This window comes from Gymnodraco acuticeps, unplaced genomic scaffold, assembly GCF_902827175.1.
Source record: "Gymnodraco acuticeps unplaced genomic scaffold, fGymAcu1.1, whole genome shotgun sequence".
Classification (NCBI taxonomy): Eukaryota; Metazoa; Chordata; class Actinopteri; order Perciformes; family Bathydraconidae; genus Gymnodraco; species Gymnodraco acuticeps.
In genome coordinates, this window is record NW_022992040.1 from 604,681 (window position 1) to 618,927 (window position 14,247).

The window sequence follows — 14,247 nt, forward strand, 5'->3', positions numbered from 1 at the left end:
ACGACTCAGTGTCAGTGTAATTGTGTTTGAAATGTCATCCTTGACGTGAGGACAACAGTCATTTTCTTATTAATTCTTGATGGTTGGATGCAAGTGATAAAAACCCTGATGGGGGTTGGTGGCACACATGAGGAATTGTGTAGAGAGCTGACCATCAAAAGCGGGTGCAAAAGTATATGTCAAAGCAGTGCTTTTCAAAGCGCTCAATGAAACTCCTACAGCTAAGAGAGAACAGAGAGATTTATCCACATATGTGAACATTGAAGATGGGAGGAGCCCTTATAGCAAGCATGTGGATATACAATAAGTGATGTCAGGAAGGAGTGTGTGAATGCTGGAAAGATCATTTCTTTTAGTGACCTTAAGAAGATGGCAGTGAGTTTGAGGAATATAGAAGATAGAATAGTCTTGCTACCAAGTCTACAAATTAGGCCAGTTTTGAAGGCTCTCATCACTGAAATAACACACACTGTGGCTTCTTTAGTCTGTAAGGAAATGTACCTTATAGAGAGGACAATGCAGCTTATTTTAAATGCATTTGACAGTTTAAATTTGCAAATAAACAGCATCATGTCCAACCATATGTTGAAGGTGGAAAGACATCTTCAGTTAGATCCAGAGAAGGGGGATTACCATGTTGGCGGCTTTGACAGCTTTGGAAAGTGATGGATCATTGTGGGTGTGGTGTCAAACAATATTCCTTTAGAAAGACGTGTTGTTGTATTTTGTTATTGTTCTCAAAAGAAAAACACTAACCATTTTAAAACAATATTGGTCTTTATGGGATCAATTTCCTCTGTAAAAAATGGTTCCATTGAAAACATGTCTCACTGTCTGATCATCCAGTCTAATGGCAACACTAATTGTGGAGAGGCAAATTGATATTTAAATAGTTTTGACAATTGTATTCAATGACAAACTTAAGTCCCTCTACTTCCATTGGACTGGAGCAGAGGTTGAAATCTTAGAGACGGATATCTGAAAGATCTGGACAAAACTGTCTAGACCTAAGTAAAACAATGTTTTTTGCATCCATCCTTAACTGCATAAATAGTTTCTAGCTTCCCGTTTCAGTTTTTCCAGTAAATTTCATGCTGAATAAAGCTGAGTATTCAGAGCACTGACATTAATTCGAACCACCTGCGAGTAACAGAATCAAACACATAAACCAAAATGCAACCTTCACACAAATATCTCGAAAGGGTTCTCAGATAGCGCAGACCACCAGGGATGTTACCATGAGTGAAAAATAATCAATTTGTCCGCACCAAAATTTGGCTACACTCAATTTTGGTGGGCTCTTCTTTAGTTTATGACGCGCCTTTCTACCAGTTTCATGAAAGCCCGTAATTTTGTGCAATCCCGGATAATGGAAAAACAGACGAACAAACCCAACCTAAAACATAACCCCCTTTACCGACGTACAGCTCTTGTAAATGATTAATACATATAATTAGTCTCTAAAGTAATACTGAATGGCACGAAGCATTACAAGAGTACAATTGTGTCAAGTGTTGTGTTAGCTTGTTAGCAGAGCTCCAGCTGTTAGATGTCAGAGATTGCCGTTTTGAATTATCTTTCAGATTCTTTATTCCCCTTTGTTTGAAACATTCTATGTATGATTTTATTTGGTCTCTGTGCCAATGTACACAGACCTGATGGATGGGGGAAATGATGGATAGAGGAGACAGTGTTATGCTTTTAATTAAAGATGAGTCCTATAGAGATTTGTGAGCTTCCATGAAGAGGCCAAAGGAAGAAAAACACTCCTCTGTAGGGTCTTTAGGACAAGAGCCATGTCAGATCTGTCTATGGTGCGTCCAACTCCTATGAGCTGGCCTGCACAGCAGTGCTGTAATTCATACATTCATTGCTCGGACTCCTAAATCAACTTTGACGCTGTTTTCATGAGCTATACAACCTGGACTTTTCGAAAGACTAACCAGTGCAATACAAATGCTGCAATTGTTTATGCCTGTGATTGGACGAATTTGAATTTGTATTGTTTATGGAAGGAATTTAATTATATTCCTTAAAATGGTTCCTGCTATTAACAGGAAGTAGCCAAACACAGTTAGTCCGTACATGAGCCAGCAATAAACAGCCGACTTACAAGATCTCCTTTATGTATGGCACAATTTGAACCAGATTGAAAGAGAATTATTTTCAGTCTGGCTATTAAAAAGCCTTTGTAGTAGTTTCTTTGATGTGTTTTATGGTAACTGCAACAGACAACTGGTTTGTCTGCAAGGTTGTGTTCTCCTAAAACAAAAGATGTGATTCCAGTAAGGGTTCGTTAAGTCAGCCAGATGGATGGAAGGTGGAAGATCTTTTATTTGTGCTCATGGCTTCAGCTTTACAACCTCCGCTCCTTGGTTTGATGGACAATCTAAACAGAAGGTCGTGAAGTGCTGGTTGTGAGTAACTGGAGTTGGGAGTGTGGGATGGGAAACCCAAATTAGTTTGGATGGTAAACTTCTGGTCTTTCAGCCACAGTGGACGAGATGTGCTAATATTGGCTTCGCTTAAGATAATGACTGGTACTGCCCAGGAAATAAATGAGAGTGCAAATGCTAAACCTTTACATTTGGTGAATATGTTGCTCTGGCTGAAATTGTAAAACAATTGTATCCTCTTTCTACTGATCATCATCACTGCCTTGCTTCTCTCTCAGAAAATCATTTTAATTAAAAATGAATAACCACACTGAAAGGTACTTTAATGATAGGCATGAAATACAAAAATATGTAAAATCTCATAAAAACAAAACTTAATTTAGACTAACTCATCAAGCACTAGGGATACAATCAGCTTTCTTTACAATTCAATGTGTTTTATGCAAGTCAAACTTTTGCCAGGGCCATCTTTGTAGCACTATAGTGGGAAAATATTCTACCCAAAAGGTTAAGTTCTCTTAAACATAACTAAGAACAAATGTTTGTCAAAAGTGAAAGGTCTTAGCAACACAAATAATGCAATAAGAACAATCCGAATATTTGTTAAGTATCAGTTACATCAAAATGCTGTTCAGATGTATTGTGGGTGAAGTGACTCTTTCCTATAATGTCATTGTTGAAGGATGAACAATGTTGGTCGATGGCATTAGAGATCAGACCTCCCTGTCTGTGTCATCTGGACAGCGTGCTCAGCCACTGAGTCACCCTGCATCCCAACAGAAGGGACGCTATAGTTATCAGCCTTGTGGTAAAAAAAAAAAAAACCTTGTGGTATTGGAGATATGGGTGAGTACACTATAACGATTTCATCTCTAGATGTTAGCGTAATTGTTTCTTTCTTCTTATGGTTAGTCACATACTTAATGGTCCTTTTTTTCCTCTCTTTGGGTTTCACACGGCACTCAGGGCTACATATGGGAAGACACTAAACACCCATTCAGGGAGGCACCCGGGTGGATCAACCAATTAGGATGCGGGTGATAATCCTGAGAGGAATGGAGATGAGGGGGACCCAATGTGTGATAAGTGGGTGAGGTTTAATGTTGGTGGTGTTTCAGCTTCTCTGGGCCCCGCAGACCGAGACCTCCTACTGTCGCCTGAGCGTTGGACTTCTTTGTGCCTCATCCATACCTAATATCCCAAAGTCTCCTGAGTTTGGAAACAGAATCACACTAAAGGAATTAGGACCATAGCTGGTATTATTGTGGCAGGGAAGGCCCCCTTGTCCACACAAACATCTGCGTGAAGATGGATGGTGTTGGGACTCATAACCTTCGCAATATTAGCACATGAAAGGTAGAGAGACTGCAGGAGGGCTATTTGAAATGCTCATAGGGGCCCCTCTATTAGCCTCCCTTTCATTCTCAAACAGACACACACATGCCGCTGTTATTACACACTGCATGTTGGTCACTTTCAACATCCGTCGCAGTGACTAACTCTTCTGTAACAATCGGCTGAGTAATTTTGTCATAATTGTGATTAATGTACTGGCGGGTCACTGGCAGTGTAAAGGCAATTAACAACACTTGGTGACCCCCTCTTTGCACAATCAACAAGTCATTTACAAATCATTACTTGGGATTTTTTTGGAGTGGGAGTGTGCACTCGTGGAAATGTTTTTTAGGTCATCTGATACAAGAACAGCTATGACTCTGCTAATGTCTCCCTTGGGGAGTGTGATTTTGGTGCAGTCGATGCCCAAGGGCAGTGGCCTGGTCTGGGACAGGGGGCTAAATAACAACAGAAGGGGGAAGCTGTGGTTGAGAGAGAGCAGGACTCACAAAACACACATACACACAAACACACATACACACATACACACACACACACACTCACTTTATTTTCTAGTCTACATTGCACTTCTAAGTCTAAAGGTGGATGCCAAGAAATTTGAGACTACCCTTTAACCGGAAAAACCCAATATCAATCCCACATGACATCCAAGTGTCTGCCCTGCAGTAGATGACCTTGTGCTCTCTAAACTCAAAGTCAAGGGGTTAGAAGGAGGGGGATTGAATGTGAATGCAAAGCTGGTCAACTCTTTTTATCAGTGGGCTTTGAAAAAAGCTACCAAAAGAGCATCACACATACATGTAGCAGTTAGGGAAGATAGCATCGTCCAAAGTGTAAACCAGAGAATTATTTTTTAAAGATTAGGTTTGGGCGACAGATATGAAAGGAGGAGACAAAGGGGATGTCAAGCGATACATGGTCCAAGGCCAGATTCGAACCTGGGTCTTCTCCTCTCAGTACACCACTGAGCTATATGACGGCTCAGCGAGAGAACATTTTAACGAAGAGAATATAATCAGATCTTCAGTGGACCATAAAGCACTGAAGAACATAACAGATGTATCTACCCTCGTTCTTATCCCGCCAGTTCAAACAATTCACATGCTGCAGATCATAGCTTTGCAGTATTTGACTTGTTTTCATTTCCCTCAAGAGATTATTGTTGTGTCAAAGCATTTGACTCATCAGTGGTCAAACCACAGTCAAAAGAAGTGTCTGTGTTTTGACCACTTAAAACGCTTCACAGGGCAATATTCATGACCCCCTTGACATTGCGGGTGGCTTAAAGGGCCTTTAAGTTGCTGTGTTCAGCTGCCAGCATGGCTGGAGGTACCGGCTAAAGAGAGTTAATGGTCTTGGAGTCGAGTAAGGAAGTGACATCACACATGTATAAACACACATACACACACAATAAGTGACCCCAGGTTAACTTTACCACCTTGTAGTTTTATAATAAAAACTGATGAGAGAGAGGTCCACTGGGACCTTTAAAGTGGCGTTATATGACCTCTGTTACCTTCTCACGCACACGTGTACAAACAAAATAAAATTCCATATTTTCATGCTCAGATTTTCAGGATGAATAACCACAAAGTGGAGTTTGATTGGCTGCACATCTGGGAGACCTTACAGCTAAAGATTTAAGGAGCATGTACTGTAAGTGAAATAAGCACATGCGCCCCACTCATCCCTTATTTTTGTGTCATTTCTGCATTTCGCACGACAAATCTTTGATGGTCTGTCAAGGTGTCAGCTTTTGTCTGACATGCGGTTAAACTCCAAACCCCAACAGATTATTTGCAGGCAATGCTGAATATGAATTTCATATGTCTTCCCTTGTCTTGTACATTCCTCTGCAGTGATGGCTGTACATCTCATACCAAGGTGCTGAGAAGCCTACTGGTTATGTGTTTCAAAATATTTCCCAGTATAATAAAATGCAGGCTTGAATTCACTAGGTTGTTGATATGAAAAGTTACTCTTTCAGGGAGCCCCAGCTGTTTGGCCCTTTGCCTTTGTCTCTCAGGTTTGGTGATAAATATGTGAAACACGTTGGGGGTAGCAACTCGTGGTGTGTTTATTTAGGCTTGATGCCCTGTGAGCCTCAAGTACCAACACCACACTGAGGAAGATCACTCGTGTAAATCTGCTAATAATTACTTTTATCATGTTTTTGTTACACTTCAGTAAACTTGATGTGCTGTAGCTAAAATAATGTATGTTCCACAGGCTCTTTGTTATAAAAACCTCTGAAAATATTTAAATTAGCGGTTTTGTGAGATGAAACATTTTGCATGAGTCAGCTTATTTTACAAGCAACTCAATGCTTTATTTTCTTGCATTTTATTCCCACATTTACAGGTAAATGTAATGTGCATATAAAATGTAACTTTTACTGCACCTTAGACTCCATGGAACCAGTAACACTACCTGCATGGTCTTAATGGTGGGTGCTGGCAGTGATCCAAAGAACCCAATAAATTAGGAACTATTAGAAAAACAACTGCTTTTTATTAGAGGACATATTATATGTTTGTATTTTGTGCAACCCACACAGATCAGTGATAATGTAAAACATAAAATATTGAGGACAAAAGGCAAATGACGAACAAGCAATTGTATGTGTATTTAAGTTTTAATGGTTTACTCAGAGTACAAAAAGGTAACACTTAAATATATGAAAATCTGTCTGATCAAATGTTACATGATAAAGCTGCCCAATCTTCACATTACTCAGGGGAAATAATTGTTGCTACCTGGAGATTCCTGCAGTGATATCAGTTTACATAGTGATTATATCTGATTAATTTCAACTCCATATTCACACACCAGTGCTAAATAAGTGGCTTAATCAATGGTGTTATCTCACTCAAGAGTGCTGACTCTGCTTTTATCCCTCTTAAACCGGACTTCAAAGCTAATCATAGACAAATTGTTGACTGCCACTCCAAGCCCTTTATCTGCCCCCGATGTTACAATCAGCAGGCCCCTCTCATCACATAAACTACTGTGCTCCGCCTCCCCAAATGCCCTCAGAGGGAAGTTGAAAGTTCATCCCTTTTAGTGCTAATGTTTTCCTAATGGTGGCTTGTTGAGTTAATAGTTAAATAACAGGCAGAATCATTGTACTTGCCTTTCCTATGCACTTGTGAGTAAAACTAAACACATGTTCACACATCAAAGTCTTTAGATTTAGCCTCTGACCCTCTGGTACAGTAAGATTACAGCAGCTGTGTGAGGCTTGCTCTGCACCGAATATAAAGATAAAAAGAGCCACTTAACCAGACTGTGTGTATGTGGGCAACTGATGGGAGTCTCGAAAAGGCTTGTTATATCTATAGGACAGCATACGTTGAATTGGCAACTATTCCGTTTTTAAAGATTCGCTTTTTACTGGCCAAATGCATACAAGCACTGCAATAAAAAGTAGGCTTCAAGACTCAATTGTGAGAGTACAGTTCCTTCATTTAAATGTTTAGTTTTAATACATAAATGCAAAGGAGTACAAAAATAAAACATTTGTATAATAATAATTGTACATGTGACAAAAAGATTTTAATGAATATATGAAAACTTCACCCAATGTTTAGCAGTAAAAGGCAGCTGCACATTCAATGATCAGAAAGGAGTAGAAAAGAATGGAAACAGCATGAATAACATAAAAAAAGACAAAAGTCAGAATTTAATGAGCAAACTTAGTGATTCATAGTAAATGATGTTGTTAAAACATGAATACATCAGATATAAAGTGCATTGCTATTCACATGACTAAATGACAGTCATCTTTAATTGTAAGTAATACTACTTTCTCTGCTATGGTTTTCAATGTAACATTGTATTTTAACTACTGATGCGGTAACAGTGAGAGTTTTTTAATCAGGATCCGGCTTTTTGACACCAATATGGTAAGACCCCTTACTGTGGTCGGTGACTATCACCATTTGTTCTTAGCGTCTCTTGTTAAGTGGCACAGCATGATGATTCCAGTAAATGTAGACTTATTGGTCATCCAATTTAAACGGTTTGGGATCCAGATGTTCTGCTTCTTTCTAAGAAGGAAAAAACCCAGGCATGTTGGATAACACAGCTCAAGCTCTTCTGGCATCCTAATTTCCATCACAAAAAACTTTTTAATAGGATCTTTTATGCATCTTATATTCAGTCTGGGGGTAGCTGGCACCCATTGAAATTCCACAGTGCCAATTAACTTGGGACATGAAATACGACTTGGCAACCTCTGTGACTCTGCTTGTGTTCAGATGAGAAACTTACATTGTTCTTTATTTTGTTCAGTTTCAAACCAGAGAAAAGTCGGATAGCAGATACCACGTTGAGGATGATAATGGTTTTCTGCTACTTTAGTGGATGAAAGGACTCTGCTACTTGTAAGTGGGATGTTAACTCGTGTTGTTGATGGACAACATTCTCCATCTGACCTACAACTATCTCACATTATGACACCAGGATTCATCATTTTTCTCAAATGACAGAAAGGCCAGAGGGACGAAACAATCTCCAAAAATAGCTTTTTACTGTTGATGTCCATTAAAAAAAAAAGTATATACATTATAGTTAGAAAAACACACACTCACAGGTATATTTTCACTTTGAATTAATAACTTCTATAATCTCTATAAACGGTGAGGGTGGTAATGGTGAAGGCGGGTGTGTTCACGGTGAAGGGTTGCAGATTTTATCAATTCAAAAGGCTGCAGCATGGCAGCCGATATAAGTGCTGTTCAACATACCAGATGATCTCGTATTACATGTTATATATTGTGATGTTTCTGACCCTCAGTGATGCCTCATGAGGAACAATCCTGGAGTTTTTAGTGGCCCTTTCTGGATTTCTTCATTCTGAAATGAAAAGGTTAATGTGATATTAGTTTTATAAGAAAAAGATATGCAAATGTAACTGAAAGTGGTTGCTGACTTAGAATGCTGTCAACACCTGCAAGAAACAATTACGAAATATAACTCCTGAGTGACAAACAACATTTGTATCATGTTCATTTGTACAAACACTTGGCTATGAAAATGTCAATAGTTAACTCCATAACACCTTATTGAAAAATAATGAGTATTTGTTCAGTAATGACGGGACACCAGGAAAACAAAGAGTTGATGCCAACATTTAGAAAATAGTCTGTCCCGGAATACTCGATCAATAACAGCTGCTTCAAGTTTACAGGACGAAATGTTTTGACTGCAATCAAGAACTTTTTTTTAGCTTATTGACTTTATCCTGCTTTCGGTTGTAGCTGGTAAATCAGTCGCTCTGAGCACATAATTCAGTTGGCCATTTCTGACTCCAAGGTCTTTTGGTCATTTGCTTGTTGAAGGGTTGAGATTCTTCTTTCCAAAAAGAGCTATTTGGACCTGGAAACTGCATAAAACATGTTTTGATGAATTGTATACGAAATTATGCAATTTTGCAGAACTCTAATTAACAGCAGTTGCTGCTCAGTGATATACACATCCCACTGCTCAAACCGTATACAACTTGGAATACAACTCTGTAATTGCAGAGACACATTTCAACCACCAAAAAGGCTCATCATGGTCTTATTTACTTGAATAAAGGGTAGCATAATGCAGGGCTTACAATCGTGTTTCTCTAAGCACATTGTAAATAGGTTCCTCCCTCCTATGTATGTGTAATTGGAAACACATTAGGTCTGATCCATTGTGAATGACCACTGTCTACTCTCTACATTGTCTGTTTTGTTATGCAGGGAACACACCTCACACAAGTCAAAGTCTCCACAACCATCATTGGGACAGACAGTCTGACTGCGGCACAGAGTGTTAGTCGAAGGTTTGGAGCATTAACTTCCTCTCTGATCAGGAGTGCATTACGTTTTCTCCTTTTGCAAAAACAGGACGTGTTGCATCCCCAAACTCTTTAACTGATACAGTTCAGACTTATTTTCATCTGCCCGCCACAGGGATGCTCGATTCTCAGAAATACATGACTGCACAGAGTTCAGGATGGCAATTGTATCCCTTCTATAAACATTAAGGTGCCAACTATTCCAGAAAAGTGTCTTCTTTCTATGAGCAGGATGAAGACAGTTTATATTTGTCTGATGACTTTTGGCCCTCTCAATCTTAGGCAAACTTTATCATGATTTTAGTTGCAAGTTGTTGCATTCATTTACAGAAAGGCAAGTTACACCCATATCAAGTTGAAACACTGTTTGTCAAGTTTGTGGTCCATATTTCATTAAACCAGTGTCTTGCATAAACAGTGATAATCAAGGGTGAACACATAACTGCACTCTAATAACCGCAGATTAAATTAGGTTTTAAAATGTGTGTGGTGTATGGGTATCCCACATCAAGCAAACAGTTTGTCTGTGTGAGTGGAATCAGCCTCCTGTTGGGTCATGTACCAGCATGTCTAAAGTTTAGGATACAATATCAATTGGGCAATTAAGAGGTGTCACTCTCACAACAGGCTTGATGTCCAAATGCGCATTTGTGCTTTTGCATTGCTTACTTTAAATGTCTTTACAGTGGAAGTGATTTTACGGTTCTCCCGACAAGTTTTTCTGTTAAAGGTTAGAAAATGACAACAGCTGACAGAACCCTGTGTTTCAGCAGACACACAATCCAAAACCAATATGTGTTACTGAGAGACATACCTTTTGATGGCGTTCTTCAGGTACTGCTGCAGCCACGGGATCTCTGGGTTCACACACACTTCTTTGTTTGACTTCAGCTTAGCACTGATCAGAAAATAAGGGAAAGAGTTCAGTATTCTGTCATTATGCCTCGGTTGAAGATGAAAGGGTGCAAATTCAGTGACTTCAGGTTTCTTGACACATTGCTATTAAACAGACTGAATTAGTTAGTTTGACACACACAGAGACCTTTTTCACAGCCGTGAACAATCACACTTTGACCCGAATAGCTGCAGCTAAAGATCATATCCCTTATGGTTAATTATCCCCCTTGATTGAACTGCCTAATTAATGCGCCGTTAAAATGTATGTACATGAAGATAGGAGCAATCAATCCTTCAACGTGTGTCTGCAAGCTTTCTAAATCCAGCATAACCCTATGGTTATTTACAGAATGGGTCAAGACTGGATCATATGTCTCTATGTGGGAGATCATGCCTCCTTTGGCGCACACGTCCTGTTTATAAGTAATGAAAAATCTTTTTCCCCTCTTCCTATATGTGTATTTCTAAGACCTTCCAATTATATTTCCTGCACACTTAACTATTCCTCATGTTTTCTAGTCTATTGTAACAAATGTTGCGCTAATGTTTCTCCACACTTTGAATTCACTACACATGAAAAGTTACAATGAATAGGATCAGACCAAAACATTGTAAACGTAGCACAAGAAAGAACCGCAGCGTGACAAGCCAACAAACCAAACCAAACCCACAGTTATTGGTTTCCTGTTGAAAACAAAACTGCGTCCAATTTCCACCACCCTTTCACATTCATTAATCCTCAGATGGAGCACTTCCTGTGGATGCATCATTGAGCCTGTGGTAAATACTTTCTCTGCATATATGTGAAAGCGAGTGGCAGAGGGGCGTGTGTGTACACATGCATGCACAACTCTTTTCTCTGGCCTGTCACATCTCTGAGATTGATGGTGAGAAATGTCCAGCAAGGAGGAAACCTATCTGACTTTTTTAAGACTAGGGTGCAAAACATGCCAGCGTTAAAACAATACTCACATCACTTGGAAGGGGCAGTTGGGCGTGTGGATGAACCTGAGCTCTCGGATGTAGCCTCGTGGGAGGCTGTTGACCGTGGAACGACAGTAGCATCTCTCCACCAGGCTGATAGGCTTTGCTGAGAAAAAGAAGAGGACCAGTTTTACCATTACTGCAATGCATCATTTTAAACCAATACAACACAACATTTGACAACTGTTATGATATTGTGTGAAAACTGGGACACTACTTCATACATTTTGTTAGAATATGATTCTCACAAACATGAAATGAGCTCTAAATAATTTCTGACATAGTATTTTAAATAAAACATCCTCAGATGAAAGAGCCACAATAAGTCTTCACAAAAGAACGGCAACTCTACTGTGCATTCATCCATTATGTGTACACCCATTTATCTCCAACAGGGTCAGAAAGATATAGCAAGCATTGATCAAAATTACATTTTAACTGCATTTTCTTAATTGCTCGAATAGCCCACGCAGAGGTAGAACAAATTTGTTAACAGGACTTCCACAAACACTGAGCTCTTTCAGTCACACATGCTGTATGTGAAGTGTTGTGTGGTCCCTAAACTTCATGATGGATGTGCGTAAGTCTGCTTTCCATTACAAACTGTTTCAAGCTTATCAAAAGATTTTCACTTTGATAAAAATGTGGAAAAACAAATAGGACTATGTTGTTTTTCCTGAAAGCCATATGACACAACTTCCACGTTTATTTAACTAACAGTGATGGCAAAAAAATGAAGTTACTCAGAATCAGTTGGTGGAAGAGTTAGTATTTTTAAGGAGAAATTAAGATCACACAAATGGTAAAAAGTTAGATTAAAATCTATGCTAATTATTTTTTTACACAGAGTCTCACGTTATTTCCATGATAAAGGAGGAAACACCTTTAACTTAGGTGACTGATGTCGCCATGTAGACTAGCTGCGGCTTTGTCTTTTAGCTGCCTCATTTGCTCGTAATTAAATGAAAACAAAGAGCAGAACAAATACACACAGTGATCGGTGATCCGACTGGGAATTTCTTACGTGGAGAGCCACATGGGCAGCAGCCTGTTGGTGCTTTACGCACGACGGAAAAATGTTTCCCCCTCTTCCGAACAAGCTCATGCATAATAAAGTTAAACGGTTGTCAATAATCCAGACAATATTAGCACTTTATATATTTCATTTCATTTTGGCATTTGAATTACATTGCTGATAATTTATCACTAACATTTAAACATTTCCATGTCACTTCACGACGATTACGATTTGCATAAATAAAAAATATATAATGCAAACTCTATCAGGGTTACTTATAGTATTATATATATACATTTACAAATAGTAAAACGTGTGAAATGGAGATTTTGGACATTCTTCTCAACCGATGAATTTTTAAAACATTTCTCTCATATAGCAAAGGGTGGCTAAACAACCCCTCATGATTTGCGGATAAAATCACTTAATTTTAAGTCAAGAACTGCAAAAAACAAAACAAAACAAATCTAAATTTGTAATGTTTATTTTATTAGCTTTTCTTTTTAATGACTGATTTTAAATGCCATTTTCTTAATGTCTTTAATTTCTTGAAAAGCACTTTGAATTGCCTTGTGTTGAAAAGTGCTATATAAATAAACTTGCCTTACCTTGTCTAAATAAACCTGATTCAACAACACAGCAAACCAGAAAATATGTTCATACCTTGTGATGGAGGCGCATATATCACCACCATGAGCGCAGCCAGGAGTGCCAACAGCTTCATATCCATTCTGCGATAATGCCACTGAGATTTGATCCTGCTCAGAGTAAAGTCCAGAGGAGCTGTGACAGACGGGACCGTGCTGGAGTGTTAAATTACGCACCATGTGTCAAGCCAGCATGTAGAAACAGGGGAAACTTCCGGTCCAGAAAAATAAAATAAACGAGGGCAATAGTTTTGTCCTGCGCCGTATGGTTTTGTCATAACAAATATGTATCAAGTTATGTAATGCAACAAATTACGACCAAGCGAAAGAAAATAAGATTTGGTTTGGCTTGGAAAACTTATTTCGTAAATGTCAGTGTTTTGGGGCTCTGGTGTCACCTGTTTGACCTGTATGCTTTTATTTTGTTAAGTTGTTTCCTGTTTCTTTGGTGCGAACTCGGGTAAAATTGACAACCAAATTACGCACATCACTCAATAGAGGCATCTAACCACCACTACCCCCCACTCCACTCCACACACACACACACACACACACACACACACACACACACACACACACACACACACACACACACACACACACACACACACACGCACGGACGCACGCACGCATGCACACACACACACACACACACACACACACACATTTATTGGTGATAAATACAAAATATGTTCACAAGGCAAACACATATTAAGCTCAACATGCTGCTGAGACTAAAAAGAAACCAGAGACATTTTATATGCATATGTTTGTTTTCAGTCATGGTTTGTCATCTCAGGGGGTTCACAGCCCCAAATTAATTAACCACTAAAAATGTAGGCGGAGGGGACTCAGTCGAGTGTTCTGTTGCATTGATGGTTCCAATAAATAGAGAAGAGAGATATATACACATCACACACACACACACACACACACACACACACACACACACGCACGCACGCACGCACGCACACGCATGCACACACACACACACACCTCCCAGCTTGTGTTTGGAAAGGAATAAAACACTTCTCAGTTTAATTGAATCCCTAAACAATTGATTTTGTACAGCATGCTAAAATTTCAAATCTGATTGTGTATGCACAACATCCTCAC

General features: G+C 39.1%; 1 protein-coding gene across 1 annotated transcript; it reads right to left on the reverse strand.

The window, feature by feature from the left end:
- Positions 1-6,368: 6,368 nt before the first annotated feature.
- cxcl12a (chemokine (C-X-C motif) ligand 12a (stromal cell-derived factor 1)) lies at positions 6,369-13,294 on the reverse strand. Its single transcript, XM_034201794.1, has 4 exons — positions 13,148-13,294; positions 11,455-11,572; positions 10,400-10,483; positions 6,369-8,609 (listed from the first exon to the last, which is right to left on the reverse strand). The coding sequence occupies exons 1-4, from the start codon at positions 13,212-13,214 to the stop codon at positions 8,582-8,584; spliced, it is 297 nt and encodes a 98-aa protein (XP_034057685.1). The 5' UTR covers positions 13,215-13,294; the 3' UTR covers positions 6,369-8,581.
- Positions 13,295-14,247: the final 953 nt, after the last annotated feature.

What these genes read in the sequence shown, in the direction of transcription:
- cxcl12a (XM_034201794.1), bottom strand. Translation starts at nt 13,214, where the DNA reads ATGGATATGAAGCTGTTGGCACTCCTGGCTGCGCTCATGGTGGTGATA. An exon ending in ATATGCGCCTCCATCACAAG is followed by an intron (nt 11,573 to 13,147) that starts GTATGAACATAT and finishes TCTTTTTCTCAG; the next exon opens with CAAAGCCTATCAGCCTGGTG. An exon ending in AACTGCCCCTTCCAAGTGAT is followed by an intron (nt 10,484 to 11,454) that starts GTGAGTATTGTT and finishes TTTTCTGATCAG; the next exon opens with TGCTAAGCTGAAGTCAAACA.